General features: G+C 36.2%; 1 protein-coding gene and 2 pseudogenes across 1 annotated transcript in view; 2 read left to right on the top strand and 1 right to left on the bottom strand.

Moving 5' to 3' along the window:
* The first annotated feature begins 1,396 nt into the window (after positions 1-1,396).
* The window catches only part of ZYG11A (zyg-11 family member A, cell cycle regulator), a 67,149-nt gene continuing 47,605 nt past the window's right edge, over positions 1,397-20,940 (top strand). Inside the window, 2 exon segments of the mRNA XM_039882873.1 lie at positions 1,397-1,753; positions 8,641-8,806. Coding sequence (XP_039738807.1) covers positions 1,664-1,753; positions 8,641-8,806 — 256 coding nt within the window. The 5' untranslated portion in view covers positions 1,397-1,663.
* LOC120622993 (uncharacterized) lies at positions 6,989-7,107 on the top strand (annotated as a pseudogene).
* On the bottom strand, positions 17,328-17,446 carry LOC120623076 (uncharacterized; annotated as a pseudogene).

Below are 20,940 nucleotides of genomic sequence, written 5' to 3' on the forward strand. Positions count from 1 at the left end.
GATATGAGGGCAATACCTGAAAGAGAAATTAGGTCAAAAGAAGTATTTTTTTCTTTTTTAATTATGGGAAAATTATCACCTTGTTTATATGCTGGTGGCAAAGATCCAAGAAACGGAAAAGATGATAATTCTGGAGAAAAAGAGGATGTTGCTGGATGATGTCTTTGAATAAGGAGGACAGGATGAGATTTAGTGCTCAAGTCTAGGGCTGATCTTAGGTAATAGTATAAATCGTTCATAGTAATAGAGAATGCAAAGACAGAGGACCTGTACTGGTGGGTAGATGTGATAGTGGCTGTTTGGGATGTTCTTTTTGGATTGCTTTCTTTTTTCAGTAAAAGAAGATGGTGAGGAGAGGAAGTGCTGGAAGAAGTTTGAAGATAGAGAAGTTATGAAATAGTCCTCTTTTTTAAAAAAGAATATCGATTTGGATTTGGAGTTAGAAAAATAGATTTTGACTGCCAGGTTCTCCACTCATCATGTGGGTAAAATTTAATTTGTCTGTTCGAACTCTCAGGTATTCAGTTTATTTGTGGGTAAAGTGGAGACTGCCCAGGATTTTTTTTTTTTTGTATGAGGCTTAAATAAAAAGATAAATGTGAAAGAAAAGCATTTTGCAAAGTTATTTGTACTTAAAAATAATTTTAACATTTGAATCTACTTTTCAAGGACTTCCTTTGCGTCAAGCATTGTCATGTTTTACATACATTATTTTATTTAATCCTTATGTTAACCCCTGAGGTAAGGTATTCTCATCCCATTACCTTTCCCCCCCTGCGCCCCCCGCGCCTTTTTATTGTTGGAAAGTTGAGCGTCGGAGATATTAAGAATCTTGCCGAAGGTTTACAAATTAGTAGAAGGCTGAGCGGTCATTCCAATCCCGGATTCAAATGCAAGGCTCATACTCTTAACTATCCTTTTCCAAGACATATTTTCTCTTAAATTAGCTAAAGTGTACTAATTTACTGCTTTCTTGGAGCAAGTTATAAATGTCCTGGTACTTTTTAGGGCACAGAAAAGCTGAGTAGCTCATTTTGTGTATTTATGAGGGCAGAAGTGGTTTTGACATTCGATTCATCCGATGTCAGTAGTAGGAGTTGAAACAGATGTGCTGTTGCCGGATTTTTGGAAGAGTCCTTAAAAAATATATTTTAAATACATATTTTATTTCCAAACTCCATAATCTGGCCCGCCGTTCATGCCTCTGAGGGGCGACGGCATCGTGCTATCAATCCCTGAGGGGTGAGTTTGTGGGCGGTTGGTCTCAGAGGGATGAGTAGGAGTTAGGCTAGTCTTTGGGCAGGCATAAGGTTGGTCTCTGAGGCGCTGCGGCGACGAAAGCAGGACGGCTGGGCCGGAATGGAGGGGGAGGGCAGTCGATGGGGGTGGGGGTGGGGAGGGCTCCTTCTGGAGGCGGGGTCTGCCGCGGGACGGCCTCTGAAGGCGGGGGTCGGGAGGTGAGGCTGCGGCGGGCGCGTGCGCGTCGCTACGCCGGGCGTTTCAAAAGTCTTGAGGCCGGGACGGAGAGCGGCGCGAGGGCTGCGTGCGCTGTCCACGGACGCGGCGCTGCTCGGCTGCCTCCCGGTGCGGGTCAACTCCACCTCTCGCGGGATCCGTCCCAGCTCGACGCCCCTTTCCTCACGCCCCGCCGGCGGGGGTCGCCATGGTTCACTTCTTGCACCCGTGCCTCTCGCCCCGCACCATCGTCCCTCCCGACGTTCAGAAGGATGCCTTGGGCTGCTTCGTGGTGCAGGTGAGCCCTGGAGTGGGGGCGGCGACGCAACCCCGGCCAGACACCGCGTGCCCGGCGAGCGCGGCGAGCCGTCGGGGGTCATGCGGAAGCACTTGTTGGTTCGTTCGGCTGACGCGTGAGTAAAGCCTCAAGAGATGGAGCTCTTGCCAAGTTCCCGTCGTCGCCGGGGAATTGCAAACTGGAGGGGAGTTTTCTGCCTAGGGTGTCCAAGCCTCAGGGCCGAGCGCTATAACCTTGTGCAGCTGAGTGGAGGCGCCTGGAGAGTGAGTCCCGCCCCTGCCGCGTGACCTTGGGCGTGTCCTCTCCATAGGTCTCGGATTCACCTGTGCGTGCCGAGGGCCTGCCGTCTGTTTTACAGAGTGGTCTTAAGTTTAGACATAAGTGGTGGGCATAAGACTAGGCCTGCCTTGTAGTAGACGATAGTGCTTATTGTAATGAACCCAAATGTCCCAAACCTCGACGGTTCTTCCGCGTATGTTCTGGACGCTGTACTACTCCCCAGAGGCTGTGACTCTTCGGCCACTACTACCCGAAGCTCTGGGCCGGGAGACCGTAAACGGAAGACCCTTAGCCCGCTGGGGGAACTGAAACCCCAAAAACTGAAATTCCTTCGATTTCACGCGTTTTTCTTTCTTTTTTTCTTTTTCTTTTTCTTTTTTTTTTTAAACATAGAATGTTTATTAAACTAAACAGCGAAATGCAAACCAAAAGAGTATTTGGCGTCTGTGGGTTAAGTAGTATCGCATTTCTAAAGAAAATCCGGTAATGTTATTTTTTTTTTTTCGGTAGGCATTTATAGTCTCCATTTTACTGGTGTGTAGGTAAGTTGAGAACCCTGATAGTTAGATTTACTTATGAACTTGACATCGATGTTATGATGTCAGAGGCCACATTCTACAACAAACACCCCAAGGGACCACCCTCTTAGAACTCAAAATCTAGTGAAGACTTAATCCCAAATTAGTACAGAGGGAAGGAAATAATTCTGATTGAGGCTGTACTTAACATACTAACGCCTTGTTGAAGGGCTTTTGTGCCTTTCAAAGATCTAGCCTGTACTTTTTATATTTATTTAATTTTTTTAAAATTATTTTTTTATGGTGACATTGCTTAACGAAATCCAATAAGTTTTAACTGTACACTTTAACAGTAAGGCATATATATATTTACACTGTGTGTTCACCTCCCATAGTTAGATTTCTTTCTGTCACCACATACTCCCTTTACCCCGTCTATCCTCCCCCTCACCCCACTCTTTTTAGTACTGTTTTGGACTCACTTTTAAAAGCTGCTATATAATTTGTAAATTAGTAGCTATTCGGGACACGAGTTTTTAAGTAGGTAGTATTTCAAACACATTTTTTTGTTGTTGCCATGTTTTTCCTTATGATATGTACTTCTCCATTTATTTATGTCTTTAATTTTATTTAGCAGTTTTGTAGTTTCTGATGTAAAGGTCTTTTAAATATTTTGTTAAATCTATTCCTGTTTTTGATACTATTGTATTTTTAAAAACTTAATAAAACCCTTTTGGTATATCGATCATGTATCCTACAACCTTGCTAAAGTCATTTATTTTCTCTAGTCGAGTTTTTTTTAATTTTCTTAAGATTTTCTTACAATAGTGTTGTCTGCAGATAAAGACAGCTTTAACTTATTGTCTTTGGCTTGTGCTTTTTATATCCTTTTTTTAAATTGCATTATCTAGGACCTTTGTTTAATGGTAAAGTGGTGAGTGGTGAGGGTAGACATCTTTGTATTGTTCTAGATCTTTCACCTTTAAGTATGATACTTGTTTTAGGTTTTTCCATAGATGCCTTTTATCAAATTAAATTTTCTTCTGTTCCTGATTTGCTGAGAGTAGAGGTTTTTTTTAAAATCATGAATGTGTTGAACTTCGTCAAATGCTTTTTCAGCATTTATTAAGATCATGTTTTTGTTCTTCTGTTAATGTGGTGGATTGTATTGATTGTGAATTTAACTACGTTTTGGGAATAAATCCCACTTGAGCATGATGTATTATTTTTATATATTGCAGGATTTTATTTGCTAATATTTTGTAAAGTAGTTTTATGTTCCTGTTTATGAGGGAATTGCTCTTTAGAAATATTTTGTCTGGTGTTAATATCAGGATAATGCTAGTCTCAAAAATTGAATTGAGAATTGTTTCCTATTAAATTTTTTTGAGTCTGTGGAGGATTGATATTGTTTCTTTCTTAGATTTTTAATAGAACTCAACCAGTGGTGCCACTGAGAATTTATTTTGGGGAAGGTTTTTAATTACATGTATTTTTTGAGGGAAGAATTTAATCATATAGAACTATTCATATATTTTATATTTATGAGTCAATACAGCAAGCCATAACATTCCTAAATGTGTATGCATTTACAGATTGTCGGTCTTTGTAGTTTGTTATTCAAGGAATTTGCCCATTTCACTTGAGTTATCAAATTTTTTGGCCAAATTGTTCATACGATTCCTTTATTATCCTTTAAATGTTTATAGGATCTCTTTTTTGTTCCTAGTTTTGGTCATTTGTGTTTTCTCTTTTTTTTCCTTCTCTTGGTCTTATACCTAGAGATTTAGTAGTAGTAATCTTTTTGAAGAACCTTTGATTTATATCCATTGTACATCTGTTTTTGTTATTTCTGTTCATATCTTTATAATTTACTTTTTTATGTTTACTTTGGCCTTTAACTTTTTTTATCTTTTAAGGTGGAAACAGGTCATTAATTTTATATATTTTTTGAATATAAACATTTAGAACTGTACATTCTCTCTAACATTGCTTTGGTTAACATCCATAAATTTTTATATATTGTTCGAAATATTTTCTGCGTTCCATTATTTTTTTGACCCATGGGATATTTATAAGTGTATTGCTTAGTTCCCTAATAGTTGGGAATATTCTACATATCTTTTTGTTTAATTGACTTCTAGTATTGTCAGAACATACTCTGATGTCAGTCCATTTTTATTTATTGAGATTGGTTTTATGGCTCAAATATGGTATATCTTGGTGCATGTTTATGTATATGTACTTCAATATGTATAATGCAGTTGAGTATAGTATTCTATGAATGTCAGATCAAGTTAGTTGATAATGTTAATCTATATTCTTACTCATTTTCCATCTACTTGTTTTTTTCAGTTACTGAAGACAAGTATTAATTTCCAACTGAAATTGTAGATTTTTCTTTTTATTTAGATTTTACTTCATGAATTTTGATCCATTTTGAGTTTATTTTTATATGTGGTATAAGAAAGTGTTCCAGATTCATTTTCTTTTGTGTATCTCTTCAGTTTTTATTGAAGAGATTGTCATTTCTCCATTGTATATTTTTGTCTCTGCTCCATGAATTTCGAAGCTGTTAGTAAGTGCAAATACATTTAGGAATTACATCTTCTTGATAAATTGACCCTTTCATCATTACGAAACATCTATCTTGATTTCTGGTAATCTTGCCTTGACATCTTCTTTTTCTGACATTACTATGGTCACTCAAGTTTCTTTATGAGTAAGGCTTAACAACATTACTGTGCTGTTATGTATAAAGCACATTTCTTGTAAAAGCAGTCTTAACTTTTTTTTTTTTTATCCAGCCTGACAAGTTGTGCCTTTTAGAGAAAATGTAATTATCAAAATTGTTGAGTGTAAGTCTGTTGTGTTGCTATTTGTGTTCTATTTTTCCTGTTGTGTTTCTTCCTTTCCTGACTTCTTTTGAGTTGGCTATTTTTAAAGTTCCATTTTTTATCTTACTAGTTTTGCTTCTCTCCTTTTCTTTCCTTTTCTCTTTAATGGTCACTCAAAGATAGCAGTTTTTAAATTGTAATATCAGGACCTCTGGGGTTCCTAAAAACTCCTTCTCTTCTTTTAAGCCACATGTTAGTGAAATTTGCAAGAATGTAAAAGCAGTGTTGCTGTTGTCACTAAACTTTTAAATATTGTTGAAAATATAGCTGTTTATTTCTATTTTAAAATTTAGCTGTTTTTTAAAAAAGTCACCTTGCGATTAGATTTTTAACTTTATTCTAAATGAATTAAAATATATTTTAAAGATTTCTTAGTTTTTACTTATAATGCAGTAAATGTTTAGATATAACCCAGTTTTTAATAATCCCCAAGATTATAAAGGAATCCTAAGACCAATTTGAGAGCCATGGCTCTACTTTCTAATATACAGATTTACCAGTCTACTTTTAAATCTGTTACTTCATCTTACAACAGTATTCCTTTATTTTCTCCCCTTACCCTCTCCTTTGTGCTATTGAAATAATACATTTTATTTCTCCATGTTATAAATTGTACAGTATACTGTTTTTATTTTTGCCTTGGTCAGTTAGTCAATTTAAAGAAATTCAGAAAATTTAAAAAATGTTTTGTATTTATCCATGTGTTCTTGTTTTTCGTACTCATCCTTTTTCTCTAGATCCCAAATACCTAGCTTGTATCATATTTCTTCAGCTTAAAGAACATTTAACCTTTCTTATAGTGTAGGTATGCTGGTGAAAAGTTTACTCTTCTGTTTGCCTGGAAATATCTTTATTTTACCTTTATTTTTGAAAGATTTTCATTGCATTTAGTTTTTCCTTCTGTTGCACTTCAAAAATGTTATTTTATTTTCTTTTGGCTAGCATTGATTCTGATGAAAATTTGGTTTTCATGCCTTATTTTTTTTAAAATTGTGTCCACTCAAATACCTTCCCCTCTATCTTAATATTTTTCTCTTTATCATTGGTTTTTAGCCATTTGCCATGTTGTATTGTCTTTTTATTTCACTTTGGGTTTTCTTCTGGGATCTGTATCTAATTTGAACATTGTTGGACTTTTTTTTTTTTAAAAGAAAGCCATCAAATTTGTTTTATTCTTTGTATCCAGTAAATTAATTGTGTAATTAAGTAAATATTAAACTGCAAAACAATTTCATAAATACCAAGTATAGGAAATTATCCTTGTTGACCATTATTTCTTAAAATATTTTTTCTTTACCGATACCACTTAAATTCTTCCGGAGTTTCAATTACCCATGTATATTAAACTGCTTAAGATTGTTCCTTAGGGTTCTATACTTCATTTTTCCCCCAGCCTTTTTGTTTGAGTTTAGTTTCTGTTGTATTACCTACCTTCAACTTCACTAATGTCTAATTTTGTAATTTCTAATCTGTTGATAATGTCATTTCATGTGTTATTTATTTTAAATAATATATTTTTTCAACTTTAGAAGTTCCCTTTGGTCTATGGCCATGCTACCCTAAACAAGCCCTATCCTGTCTGATCTTGGAAGCTAAGCAGGGTTGGGCCTGGTTAGTACTTGAATGGGAGACCACCTAGGAAGACCAGGTGCTGTAGGCGTAAAAAATAAAAAAATAAGGGTTTGTAAACTGACAAAGTCGTTGCAATTTGTGGGGTCAACCAAGGGTTGCCTTGCCTTAAAATAAATAAATAAATTAAATAGAAGTTCCCTTTGGGTCTTTTTCAGATCTTTCATTTCTCTGTTGAGATTCCATATTTATTCCTTTATATGGCATGTGGAGTAAACTTATTATTGGAGAATTTTGATTATGAAGAGGATGTGGGAGTCAACAGAGGGTTTCTTGTTTTTAAGGCTAATAATAAAGCATAAATTGTATATTCAAACTTCTCAAATGGATTATTTTTAAGATGTATGCATGAATGAAGAAATAACAGGAAGGGCAAAGGCAAAAAGGATGGATTTCAGCTAGCATATGTGGAAATTTTGTTCTTTGCAAGGAGGTACACATTTTCCATATAAGAGAATAAGTAAAAGATGCATGCAGTTTCCAGCTATGTTTGATGGTGAGATGGCTTCATTTTTCACAGTGAACTGAGTCATATTCTGATAGCAGCTTAAAATGGGTTTGAAGAACAAGTAGAAGTCATGAAATAATTCTTGCCCGACGGTGGGAGAGTGCCCTTTCTAAAGAAACTTTGTAGGATTTCCAGCTTTTGAGGGCTCATTTGAAGTTAAAGATTATGAATTTGTGCTGACATGCTATGTTGTGTGAACCTTCCTTCTCTTCATAAATGATTAGCTGCTGGCTGTTGCTACAGGAAAGGTGGATAGTGAAATCCTTCCAGGAATGGCATTTTGTCTGGAGAGTGTAAAGGAGGAGGGAACAAGGAGTTGAGGGTATCTGCAAACCAGTAATTAAACTTTGGACCATGGATGGAATTTAATCAGTTGAAAGTGGTGTGGAGATCAATGAATTATTGCACATTGAAGCCTTTGATGGCAATCTGTTTGGTTTATCACTGTCTCTTTGTGTCTTAATATGGTGCCATGCCTTTGAAATATTTGTTGAATGAACAAATCTCCCTTACAGTCTCACCTCTGTTCTTACTCTTTTACAGCACCCTCAGTGTAGTAACCTTCTTTTTACGTTGTGAATACTTTTGAGGGTAAGCACAGGCAGGCCTTCTTATCCTCTGGCACATAGTAATTACTGAATTAGTATTTGTTGAATGAATGACCATGTGTTCTTTGCTTGAATAGTCTATTATATTGTATTGGAATTGTTAAATTTCTTGGTTGTATTCCCCATTGAGCTGTTAGCTCCAAAAGGATTAGAACTATGTTTTACTCATCTTTTGAGTGCCTGGCACAGAACAGGTGATAAGTGAAGGATTGAGGGAACTTAATATTTTTCAAGATACAATGGAAGTTACAATAGATGAAGTCTTCTCTTCAGTTAAAGTTAGAATAAAGTGGTTTCATTATATAGTTATATGTAAATCATTATTAGAGTAAGTATACTCTATCTTCAGATATCTTCATCAAGTAGTTTGATGTAAAGCATGACCACTTTTATGTTGAATTTTTGTACATGTTTTCTAACAAAATTTGTTTGGGGGTTTGTTTGCTAGGAGGAGGCATCTCCCTACTCTTTGGTCAACATATGCCTGAACGTCCTGATTGCTAACCTGGAGAACTTGTGTTCTGAAAGATCTGATGGAACATTGTGCCTTCCGGAGCATTGGCGTTTCCCTCAGGAATTAGCTGATCGATTCCTTGGGGTGATGACTTGGCAAGGTAATGACTTGGCAAGGTAATGATAAGGTTCCTTTGTCGTGTACTCTTAAAGCACTCTTTTGAATTCGAAAAGCACTTTCACATGCAGTTCCTATTTTATTCCTCACAACAACCCAGTGAGAACTAGAGAAATTATTCTCCTTTCATTTATGTGGAAGCTAAATCTGAGTCATTCTGGGATCCGTTGGTAGAAATTGTCTTGCTTCTAATTCTAGTTTTGCATTGCTGTTGGCTTAGCAGAGTAGCGGAGAACTAAGTCAAGTTACCACTCATCTATCTGTTCTCTAGCTACTGAAATGCCAGAGAGCAGATGGTTGCTATAGTCTTACCTCCCATTCTTTTGATTATAAATATGAGCCTTTAAATAATTTTTCTTTACCTCCCATTATAATAGGTTTTTCAAAGGGCTGTATTTACTGTGCTGTGGTACAGTTTTTTCTTAATGAAGACTTTTTTAAGTAACAAATTATTGAGCTATAATTCACATATCATATAATTCATCCATTTAAAGTTTACAACTCAATGACTTTTTTTAGCGTATTCACAGATTTGTGGAGCCATTATCAATTTTAGAACATTTTCATCACCTTAAAAAGAAACTCTTTACCAACCCCTCAACCCTGAGCAGCCACCTTCTACCCGCATGGATTTGCCTGTTTTGAACATTTAATATAAATGGAATCATGCAGTATGTGGCTTTTTTTTTTTTTGGTTTGGCTTCTTTCACTCAACATATTGATGTTGTAGCATCAATCACTACGTCATTTTTATGGCTGCATAATACAGGCATACTTTGGAGATAATGCGGGTTTGGCTCTAGACTGCCACAATGAAGTGAATATCACAATTAAGTGAGTCACACAAAATTTTCTGTTTTCCTCTGTATATAAAAGTTATGTTTATACTAGACTGTAGTATGTTAAGTGTGCAGTAACATCTAAAAAACAATGCATACAATTAATTAAAAAATACTTTTTTGCTAAAAAATGCCATCATCTGAGCATTCAGCAAGTCATAACCTTTTTGCCAGTAAAGATTTTTCTTTGATGTTCATGGCTGCTGATTGATGAGGTTGGTGGTTTGCTGAAGTTTGGGTGGCTGTGGCAATTTCTTAAAATAAGACAGCAATGAAGTTTGCCACATTATTGACTCTTTTTCTCATGAATGATTTCTCTGTAGCGTGTGATGCCATTTGATAGCATTTACCCACAGTAGAACTTCTTTCAAAATTGAAGTAAGTTCTCTCAAACCCTATAACTGCTCTATCAATTAAATTTATACAATATTCTAAATCCTTTGTTGTCATTTCAACAGTGTTCATAGCATATTCACCAGGAGCAGATTCCATTTCAAGAAACTACTTTATATCTGTTAAAACATTATCATGAGATTGCAGCAATTCAGTTACATCTTTAGGGTCCACTTCTGATTCTAGATCTCTTGCTCTTTCCACCACATCTGCAAGTTACTTTCTCCACTGAAGTTTTGAACCCCCGCAAAGTCATCCAGTAGGGTCAGAATAAAGTTTTCAGACTCTTATTAATGTTGATATTTTGATCTCTTCTCATGAATAATGAATATTCTTAATGGCATCTAGAATGGTGAATCCTTTCCAGAAAGTTTTTAGTTTCCTTTGCTCAGATTTGTCAAAAGAATCACTATGGCAGCTATAGCCTTACAGAATTTTTTTTTTTTAAATAATAAAACTTAAATGTTGAAATTATTCCTTGTCCCATGGGTTGCAAAATAGATATTGTGTTAGCAAGCATGAAAACAACATTAATCTTATTGTATATCTCTATCAGAGCTCTTGGGTGATCAGGTGCATTGTCAATGAGTAGTAATATTTTGAAAGGAATTTTATTTTCTGAGCAGCAGGTCTCAACGGTCTGCTTAAACTACTTGTAAACAATGTTGTAAAAAGATGTGCTGCTGTTCCATTTATAGAGCACAGGCAGAGTTAAATTTAGCATAAAATTAAGGGTCCTAGGATTTTAGGAATGGTAAATGAGCATTGGCTTCAACTTAAAAGTTACCAGCTGCATTAGCTCCCAACAAGAGAGTCAGCCTGGCCTGTGACGGTTTGAAGCCAGACATTATCTTCTCTCTAGCTCTGAAAGTTCTAGATCAGTGGTCCTCGACTTTTTTGGCACCAAGGACCAGTGCTCCTATGAGAATCTAATGCCTGATTATCTGAGGTGGAGCTTAGGTGGTGATGCTGGTGTTGGGGAGTGGCTGCAAATACAGATAGATGAAGCTTCGCTTGCTGGCTGCTTGACTCCTGCTGTGTAACCCTGTTCCTAACAGGCCATGGACTTGTTTGTACCTGTCCAAGGCCTTGGGGTTAGGGACCCCACCCCTGTCCTAGATGACATCTTCTAATGTAAGACTGTTTAGTCTACATGGAAAATCTGTTTAGTGTAGCCACCTTCATTAATTATCGTAGCTAAATCTTTTGGATAACTTGCTGCAGCTTCTACATCAGCACTTGCTACTTCATCTTGCACTTTATATTTTGGAGACTGCTTCTTAAACCTCATGAGCCAACTTCTGCTAACTTACTTTTCTTCAACTTCCTCATTTCTTTCAGCCTTTATAGAGTTGAAGTGAGGCGGGGCCTTGCTTTGGATTAGGCTTTAGCTTAAGGGCATATTGTGGCTGGTTTGAATCTTCTATCTAGACCACTAAAACTTTATTCATATCAGCAGTAAGGCTGTTTCTTTTTTATGATTCATATGTTCACTAGAGGAGCACTTTTCCTTCAAGAGCTTTGTCTTTGCATTTACAATTTGGCTGTTTGGTAAAAGAGGCCTAGATTTCAGCCTGTCTTGGCTTTTGGCCTATCTTGGCTTTCAACATGCTTTCCTTACTAAGCTTAATCATTTCTAGTTTCTGATTTAAAGTGAGAGACATATGACTCTTGAACACCATTCTAGTGTTATCCATTCTAGTGTTATCAATTGGACTAATTACAATATTCTTGTGTCTCAGAATGGGGAGTCCTGAGGAGAGGGAAAGAGAAGGAGCAGCAGCTGGTCACAGGGTAGTCACAACACACACAACATTGATTAATTTTGCTGACTTATATGGGCACGGTTAATCGCTCCCCCAAACAGTAATGATAGTAACATTAAGGATTACTGATCAGATAACAAATATAATAATAAAAAGTTAGAAATATTGAGAGAATTCCCAAAATGTAATACAGAGACATAAAATGAGCAAATGGTGTTTGAAAAATGGCTCTGATATGACTTGCTCAACTCAGAGTTGCCACAAACCTTCAATTTGTAAAAAAAACAACAAACAAACAAAAATCTGTGAGAGTACAGTGAAACAAGGTATGCCTGTATACTATTGTATGGATATACTGCATTTTATTTGTTCATCACCTGATGGACATTTGAAGTGTTTTTACATTTTGGCTATTATGAATGTGCTGCTATAAACATTTGTGTACACATTTCTGCACGGACATATTTTCCCTTTTCTTGGGTATTTACCCAGGAACATAATGGCCGAGTCAAGTGGCAACTCCACGTTTAATTTTTTGAGGAACTTTCAAATCGTTTTCCAAAGTTGCTGTACTGTTTTTACATTCCAACCAGAAATATATGAGCGTTCCAATTTCTCCGCATCCTCACCAGAACTTACTGATTTTTTGATTATAGCCATCTTGGTGGATATGAAGTGATATCTATTGTGGTTTTGATTTGTATTTCCCTAGTGACTAATGATATTGAACATCTCTTCATGTACTTTTTAGCTGTTGGTATTTCTTCTTTGGGGAAGTGTCTATTCAGATCCTTTGCTCATTTCTTAATTAGATTGTCTTTTATTATTTAGTTGTAAGAGTTCTTTATATATTTCAGATACAAGTCCCTTATCAGTTACATGGTTCGCAATTATTTTCTTCCGTTCTGTGGATTGTCATTTCACTTTGTTGATAGTGTCCTTTGACTTACAAAAGTTGTTTTGATCTTTGATCACAAAAGTCCAATTGATCTTGCTTTTGTTGCTTATATTTTTGGTATCATATCTAAGAATCATTGCCAAATCTAAAGTCCTAAAGATTTACACCTGTATTTTCTTCTAAGAGTTGTTGTTTTCACTCTTACAATTAGGTCTTTGGTCCATTTTGAGTTAATTTTTGCAGATCAGGTGTGAAGGGTGAGGGTCCAGCTTCATTTTTTTGCATGTGGTTATACAGTTGTCTGTCTCAACACTATTTATTGAAAAGACTATGCTTTCTCCATTGCATGGTCTTGGCACCCTTGTTGAAAATCAGTTCACCATAGATGCATGGGTTTATTTCTGTACTCTCAGTTCTGTTGCATTGATGAACATGTTTATCCTTACGTCAGTACCCACTATCTTTTTTTAAAATTTATTTATTTTAATTAGTTTCAAGTATACAGTACATTGGTTAGACATCTATATAGTTCATAAAACAATCCCCCAATTGCTCCCTCCCTCCCTTGACCCTCCACCTAGCCAACGTATTAATGCTAACTGCATTCCCTATGCTGTGCTCCCCATCCCTATGGTGTGCTCCCCATCCCTGAGACCGTCTATTAGCTACAGATTTGTACTTCTTGAACCTTTCACCCCATTCTCCCAGCCCCCCAACACTCCCTCCCTCTGTTCATCACCAAATTGTCCACTATATTTGTGAGTCTGTTTTTGATTCGTTTGTTCTTTTTTATTCCTTAGATTCTGCATATAAATGAAATCATATAGTGTTTATCTTTCTCAGTCTGAATTGAATACCTTCTAGGTCCATCAGTATCTTTTTTCCATCGTCTTCCTTTTAGTCCGTGTGTGTCTATTAATCTAAAGTGAGTCTTTTGTATTTTTTCTTCTTAAAGAAGTCCCTCCAACGTTTCCTATAATTCTGGCTTGGTGATGATAAATTTGTTAAGCTTATTTTTGTCTGGGAAGCTTTTTATCTGTCCTTCAACTCTAAATGATAGCTTTGCTGGATAAATAATTCTCGGTTGTAGATCCTGGGTCTTCATCCTGTCGAATGTTTTTTGCCAAGCTCTTCTGTCCTGAATAATTTCTTTTGAGAAATCAGCTGCCAGTCTTATAGATGTTTCCTTATAAGTAATTATCTGTTTTTCTCTTGCTGCTTTTAATATTCTTTCTTTGTATTTAACCTTTGGCATTTTAATTATGATGTGTCTTGGTGTGGGCCTCTTTGGATTCCTGATTTTTAGAATTCTCTGAACTTCCTGGGATTTTATGTCGATTTCCTTCACCAGGTTAGGGAAGTTTTCCATCATTATTTCTTCAAACAGCTGTTCAGCATCTTGATTTTCTTCAGTTATGCCAATCAGAGGAATATTTGGACCCTTAATAGTGTCCCATATGCTCCTTAAATTATTTTCATAGTCTTGGCATCTTATCTCTTGCCATTCTGATTGCATGTCCTTGGCTTTCCCGTCCTCTAGGTAGGGCACTTGATCCATTTCTTTATTCACTTTGTTTATTCCTTTGTTTATTCCATTTAATATACTTCTCAGATAATGTGTTCTTCATTTCTGACTGGTTTCCTTTTATATTTTCCATTTTTATGTTTTTTATTTCTTTGTTGAAATTCTCACTGAATTTATCTACACTTCCCAAAAGTTCATTGAGCGTCTTTATAACCAGTGTTTTGAACTTTGCATCTGTTAGATTACTTGACTCCATTATATCTGGATCTCTGTTGTCTTCTCTCATATGGTTTCTGTTTCTTAGTCTTCCCATTTTGGCTGCCTTTCCATGTCTGTGTCTATGTACTAAGCAAAGCTTCTAAGTCTCCCGGTCCTATTAGTGTGGATTTGTGAAGTAGGTGTCCAGTGGCACAGTCCTGAGAGGGGTTCAGCTGCAGGCCAAATTTAGCCCAAGCCTGTACCCCTCTGGGCCCACCTGTTAAGATTCAGCAAGCAATCCACAGATGCTGTGTTTATAGTTGCCTCAAAAGGCCACACTAGAAACCGAGGCCAGCTCCTTCCAGTATGTGTCTAGGTGCTGCTCAGCTGACTTGCTGAGGACACAGCTGGATGTGGCTTGGGTAGGGCTGTGAGTTGGGGAAGGCGGAGTTTCAGGGACTCCTGGACCGAGCGACCTCTGTCATCCAGTTTGATGACATCATGGCTATGGTGGTGCTGTGTCTGCCCCACTGATATGGGGAGGGCTCAACAGGAAACAGTGGATACTGCCGGCACTTCTGTCCAGAGTGAGGAGACTCGGCCCTCACTCCAGCGTCTCCCTGTAAGTCTGTGTTGCCCCCGCCACCGCCACCCCTCACCCCCCCCCCCGCCCCTGCTTGCAGCCCAGTCCGCCCTCGTGAGCAGGTCCATCACCGCGAAAATCTGTTTGCGGATGAGGCCCCTTTAAGAGGCTTCTGACGCAGCTGCAGCCTCTATCCCACTCAACCGTTTGAGACCAGGCAGCCCTGCGTCCTCGCTCGGTCCTACCTTCTGCCGTTGCAGGGTGATTTCTTGGATTTCTCCGTATTTGTATGGCTTTTTCATCAAAATCTTAGGCGATTTTTCCTTGCTGCTTTTTCTTGTTTCCGTCACAACTTTGATTTGGTCTCCAGAGGGATGAACAAAGCCTCTGTCATCTGTGCCATTTTTTTTTCAGTACTCAGTACCCCACTCTCTGGTAAGTTTTGAAACTGGAAAGTGTGAGTCTTTCAGCTTTGCTTTTTTTTAGGATTGTTTTGGCTATTCTGGGTCCCTTATTTTCATATATGAATTTTAGAATCAGCTTGTCAGTTTCTTCAAAGAATCCCCCTGAGATATGAATAGGGATCACATCAAACATGTGTATCAATTTGTGGAGTATTGCCATCTTAACAGTGTTAAGTCCATGAACATGATGTCTTTCTATTTATTTAGATCATCTTTCATGAGTATGGAATGTTTTTCTGTTTAAAATATTTAATTTCTTTCAACAATGTTTTATAGTTTATAAGTTTTACAAATCTTTGGTTAAATTTATTTCTAAGTTTACTCTTTTGATGGTATCGTACATGGAATTACCTTCTTAATTTCATTTTTGGATTGTTCATTTTTAAGGTACAGAAATATACAGTAGATTTTTTTATGTTGATCATATCCTGGAAGCTTGCCGAACTCATTTATTAGTGGATTCCTTAGAATTTTATATATGCAAGATTATGTCACTTGCAAATGGAGATACTTTTACTTCTGTCTTCCAGTTTAGATGTCTTTTATATAATTTTCTTGAATAATTTTCCTGACTAGAACCTCCAATACAGTGTTGAAGCATTGAACATTGAAGCGGATATCATTGTCTTTTTCTGATCTTATGGGGACAGCATCTAGTCTTTCACCATTAAGTATGATACTAACTTTAGGTTTTTCGTAGCTGCCCATAACAGGCTGAGGAGCTTCTCTTCTATTTTTATTTATTGAATGTTTCATCAGGGAAAGAGTGTTAGCTTTTTCTTTATCTGTTGAAAATCAAGGCTTTAGTTTCCTGGGATAACTTCCACTAAATCATGGTGTGTAATTCTTTTTGTATGTTGCTATGTTTTGTTTGCTGGTATTTTGATGAAGATTTTTGCATCCATAGTTTTGAGGGATATTGGTCTGTAATATTCTGTACTTGTGTCTTTATCTGAGTTTGGTATCAAAGTAATACTGGCCTCAATGGGTTGGGAAGTGTTCCCTTTTCTATTTTTGGGAGAGTTTGTGAAGAATTGACACATGTTCTTTAAATATGTGGTAGAATTCACCAGTGAAATCCTCTTGGCCTCTTTGTATGGGTAGTTTTTGATGACGAATTTAATCTATGTATTTATTATAGATGTATTCATACTGTCTATTTCTTTTTGAATAGTTTTGGTAGTTTGTGTTACTCTGAAAACTTGTCCATACAGTTGTTCACATTCCTTTATAATCCATTTTTTTTTTTTTTTTTTGCAAGGTCGGTAGTTCTGTCTCTAATTCATTTCTCATTCTAGTAATTGGAGTTCTCTTTTCTTTTTTTCCCCTTAATCAAGCTAAAGGTTTATCATTTTTATAGACCTTTTCAAAGAATCAGCTTTTGGTTTTATTGATTTTTTAAATAATTTTTTCTATCCCCCATTTCACTAATTTCTACTGTAATCTTTATTTAATTTCCTTCTTCCTGCTCACTCTATGTTTAGTTTGTTTTTTTCCTGTGTCTTAAGGTAAAGTTTAAGTTATTGATCTAAGATTGTCTTTTTCAAATATACAGAATTAGAGCTATAAATTTCCCTCAAGCACTGCTTTAGCTGCATTTCATTAGTTTTTGTATGTCTTTATTTTTCTTTCATCTCAAATTATTTTTTAATTTCTCTTTCAATTTCTTTTTTGACTCATTGGATTTTTAAGTAGCATATTGTTTAATTTCCACATGCTTGCAATTTCCCCAAATTTCTTTGTTATTGATTTTTTTTTTTTAGGCGAGGCAACTCTTGGTTGACCTCACAGATTGCAAGGATCTCGTCAGCTTACAATCTCTTATTTTTTAATTTTTATGCCTACAGCATCTGATCTTCCTAGATGGTCTCCCATCTAAGTACTAACCAGGTCCGACCCTACTTAGCTTCCGAGAACAGATGGGATCGGTCTTGTTCAGGGTGGCATGGCTGTAGACTTGATTTTTAATTTTATATTATCGTAGTTGGAGAACATAGTCTTTTACAATGTATTGAGATTTGTTTTGTGGCCTGATACATGGCCTATCCTGGAAAATGTTCCACGTACAGGAGGTCATTGAGAAAAATGTATATTCTCGTTACTGGGTGAGTTGTTTTATAGATTTCTGTTAGTTCCAGTTGGTTTATAATGTTCTGATCATCTATTTCCTTGTTGATCTTCTGCCTACTTATGTATTGAGAAAGTTTTGATCTTTTTTGTTATTTATGTTAAAGTAGGATATACCTGTACTCCTAACAGGAAAGAGGAAAAAAAGAGGGTGGTGATATCTTATGAAGGTACAGGTTGGGATAGGGATAGCATAGACCTGTTACACTCAGAAAGGAAAAAGCCAGTGAAGAGGGAAACATTAAAAATATCAGAGCTGTAAGTTGATTGTGCAAGGTCGTGGAGGTGACTTAAGGATTGGAATCATAAGCCCAGGTGAATAGGGATTGCCTCAGAAGGAAGAAATGACAGATAACTAAAAGAAGAAAGTAGTGAGGGTGGGAGAAGAGCTGTGTTTGGCATTAGTGGAGAGGAAAATCATTCTGAAGGACTCTTGGTTATTTGCTGGCTGAGGGGAAATGATAAAGGGAACAAAATAAAAATTTATTTTTCCAGTTGAGGTTGGAGATAACCAATTTATAAAGTGAGTGTTTATTGACTTAAGAGTTTATTTGTGATGGAGACAAAATAGATTTGGCGTTCAAGAATCCATAAGATAACCTCACAAGGGTGAAGCTCCTAGAAATTTGGTGATTGAGGCTGACTATTGGGAACTTTGTTTTGTGGTTTAATTGAGAGTTAATTAAGAACAAAAACCCCAAGAAACCATCAGTTTTTCCTAGTTGAGATGAGCAATATATTAGTCATGTTATTTAAATTTATATGAAGTAATAGCCTATTCATCTCTCCCTCCCCTTCCTGCAATCTTTTTAATGACCCATAGTTTTGCATATTTGGAATCGTACAGAATGTAGCCTTTTCGGATTGGCTTCTTTCACCCAGTAATATGCATTTGAGGTTTTCATGTCTTTTATAGATTGTTAACTCATTTCTTTTAGTGATGAATAAAACAGTCTATTTTCTGGATATATCACGGTTTCTTCATTCATCTGCTGAAGGACATCTTGGTTATTTCCAGGCTTTGGCAATTATGAATAAAGCTACTAGAAACATCTATGTGTAGGTTTTTGTGTGGACATACATTTTCAGCTCTTTTGGCTAAATAACAAGGAATGCAATTTCTAGATCATATGGTAAGAATATGTTTAGTTTTATAAAAAAACTGCCAAACTGTCTTCCAAAACGCCCGTGCCATTTTGCATTCCCACAGCAATGTACGAGAGAGCTCCTTTTGCTCTGCACCCTTCTCAACTTTTGGTGCTATCAGTGTTCTGGATTTTGTCTATTTCTAGCAGGTGTGTAGTGATATCTTGTTTTCTTAACTTGCATTTCCCTAATGACATATGATGTGGAGCATCTTTGCATATGCTTATTTGCTATCTGCATATCTTCTTTGGTGAGGTGTTCATTAAGGTCTTTGGCCCATTTTTTAATCTGGGTGGTTTATTATTATTATTATGGAGTTATAAGAATTCTTTGTATATTTTGGATAAGTCCTGTATCAGATAGGTCTTTTGCAGTTATTTTCTCCCAGGCTGGCTTGTCTTCTAATTCTCTTCATATTGTCTTTTACAGAGCAGAAGTCTTTAATTTTAATAAAGTCCAGCTTGTTGATTATTTCTTTCATGGATTGTGCCTTTGGTGTTGTGTCTAAAAAGATATTACTCTACCCAAGGTCATCTAGGTTTCATCCTGTGTTATCTTCTAGAAGTTTTATAGCTTTGCATTTTACATTTAGTTATATAATCTATTTTGAGTTAATTTTTGCGAAGGGTATAAGGTCTGCTTTTAGATTCTTTTTTTTGCATGTGGATGTCCAGTTATTTCAGCACCATTTGTTAAAGAAACCATCTTTGCTCCATTGAATTGCCTTTGCTCCTTTGTCAAAGATCAGTTGACTATATTTATGTGGGTATATTTCTGGACTCCCTGTTCTGTTCCATTGACCTATTTGTCTTATTCTTTCACCAGTACCACACTGTCTTTATTACTGTAGCTTTGTATTAAATCTCTAAGTAGGGTAATGTCATCCCTCCAACTGTGTTCTTTTAACATCGTGTTGGCTATTCTAGGTCTTTTGCCTCTTTGTATAAACTTTAGAATCATTATCTCAGTGTCCACAAAATAACTTGCTGGTATTTTTATTGAGATTGTCTATCTATAGATCAAGTTGGGAAAAACTGATATATTGACAATATCAAGTCTTCCTACTAGTGAACATGGAATATCTATTTATTCCTTGTTTCATTTATTAAAGTGTTATAGTTTTTCTCATAGATCTTGTACATATTTTTTCATTATTTTTGGGTGCTAATATAAATGGCATTTTCATACTTCGCCTTTTATCATTGGTATATAGGTATGCGATTAACTTTTATTTAGTAACCTTTTATCCTGCAACCTTGCTATAATCACTTATTAGTTCCAAGACTTTTTTTTTAGATTCTTTCATATTTTCTATATAGATGATTATATTATCTGTGAGCAAAGACAGCTTTATGTCTTCCTTCCTAATCTGTGTATCTTATTTTCCTTTCTTGTCTATTGCACTGGCAAAGATTTTCAATACAATGTTTAAAAAAAGTGGTAGAAGGGACATCCTTGGTCTTAGTGGGAAACCCTTTATTTCTCACTATTAAGTATCATGTTAGCTGTAGATATTTTGTGGATAGTCTTTATCAAGTTGAAGAAATTCCTCTCTTCTTATAGTTTACTAGGAGTCTTTATCATGAACAGATGTTGCATTTTGCAATGTGCTTTTTTTCCATCTATTAATATATTTTTCAGTCTTATGATGGATTAATTCATTTTTAAAAAATATTTTATAAATTATTTAAATTAGTTTCAAGTATACAGTACATTGGTTAGACATCTATAATGTTCATAAAACGATTCCCCCAATTGCTCCCTCCCTCCCTGGCCCTCCACTTAGCCATCATATTAATGCTAACTGCATTCCTTCTGCCATGCTCCCCATGCCCAACTATCAACTACTAATTTGTACTTCTTTAACCCTTTACTCCATTCTCCCAGCCTCCCAATTCTCCTCCGCTCTGTCCGTCATCAAATTGTCCACTATATTTGTGAGTCTGTTTTTAATTAGTTTGTTCTTTTTGTTCCATAGATACTGCATATAAATGAAATCATATGGTATTTATCTTTCTCTGTCTGACTTATTTCACTCAGCATAATAACCTCTAGGTCCATCTACGTCATTGCAAATGGTAAGATTTCATTTTTTTAATGGCTGAGTAATATTCCATTGTATATATGAACCATAATTTCTTTATCCAATCTCTGTTGATAGGCATTTAGGTTGTTGCA

The sequence above is a fragment of the Pteropus medius genome, unplaced genomic scaffold, assembly GCF_902729225.1.
Source record: "Pteropus medius unplaced genomic scaffold, Ma_sr-lr_union100, whole genome shotgun sequence".
Classification (NCBI taxonomy): Eukaryota; Metazoa; Chordata; class Mammalia; order Chiroptera; family Pteropodidae; genus Pteropus; species Pteropus medius.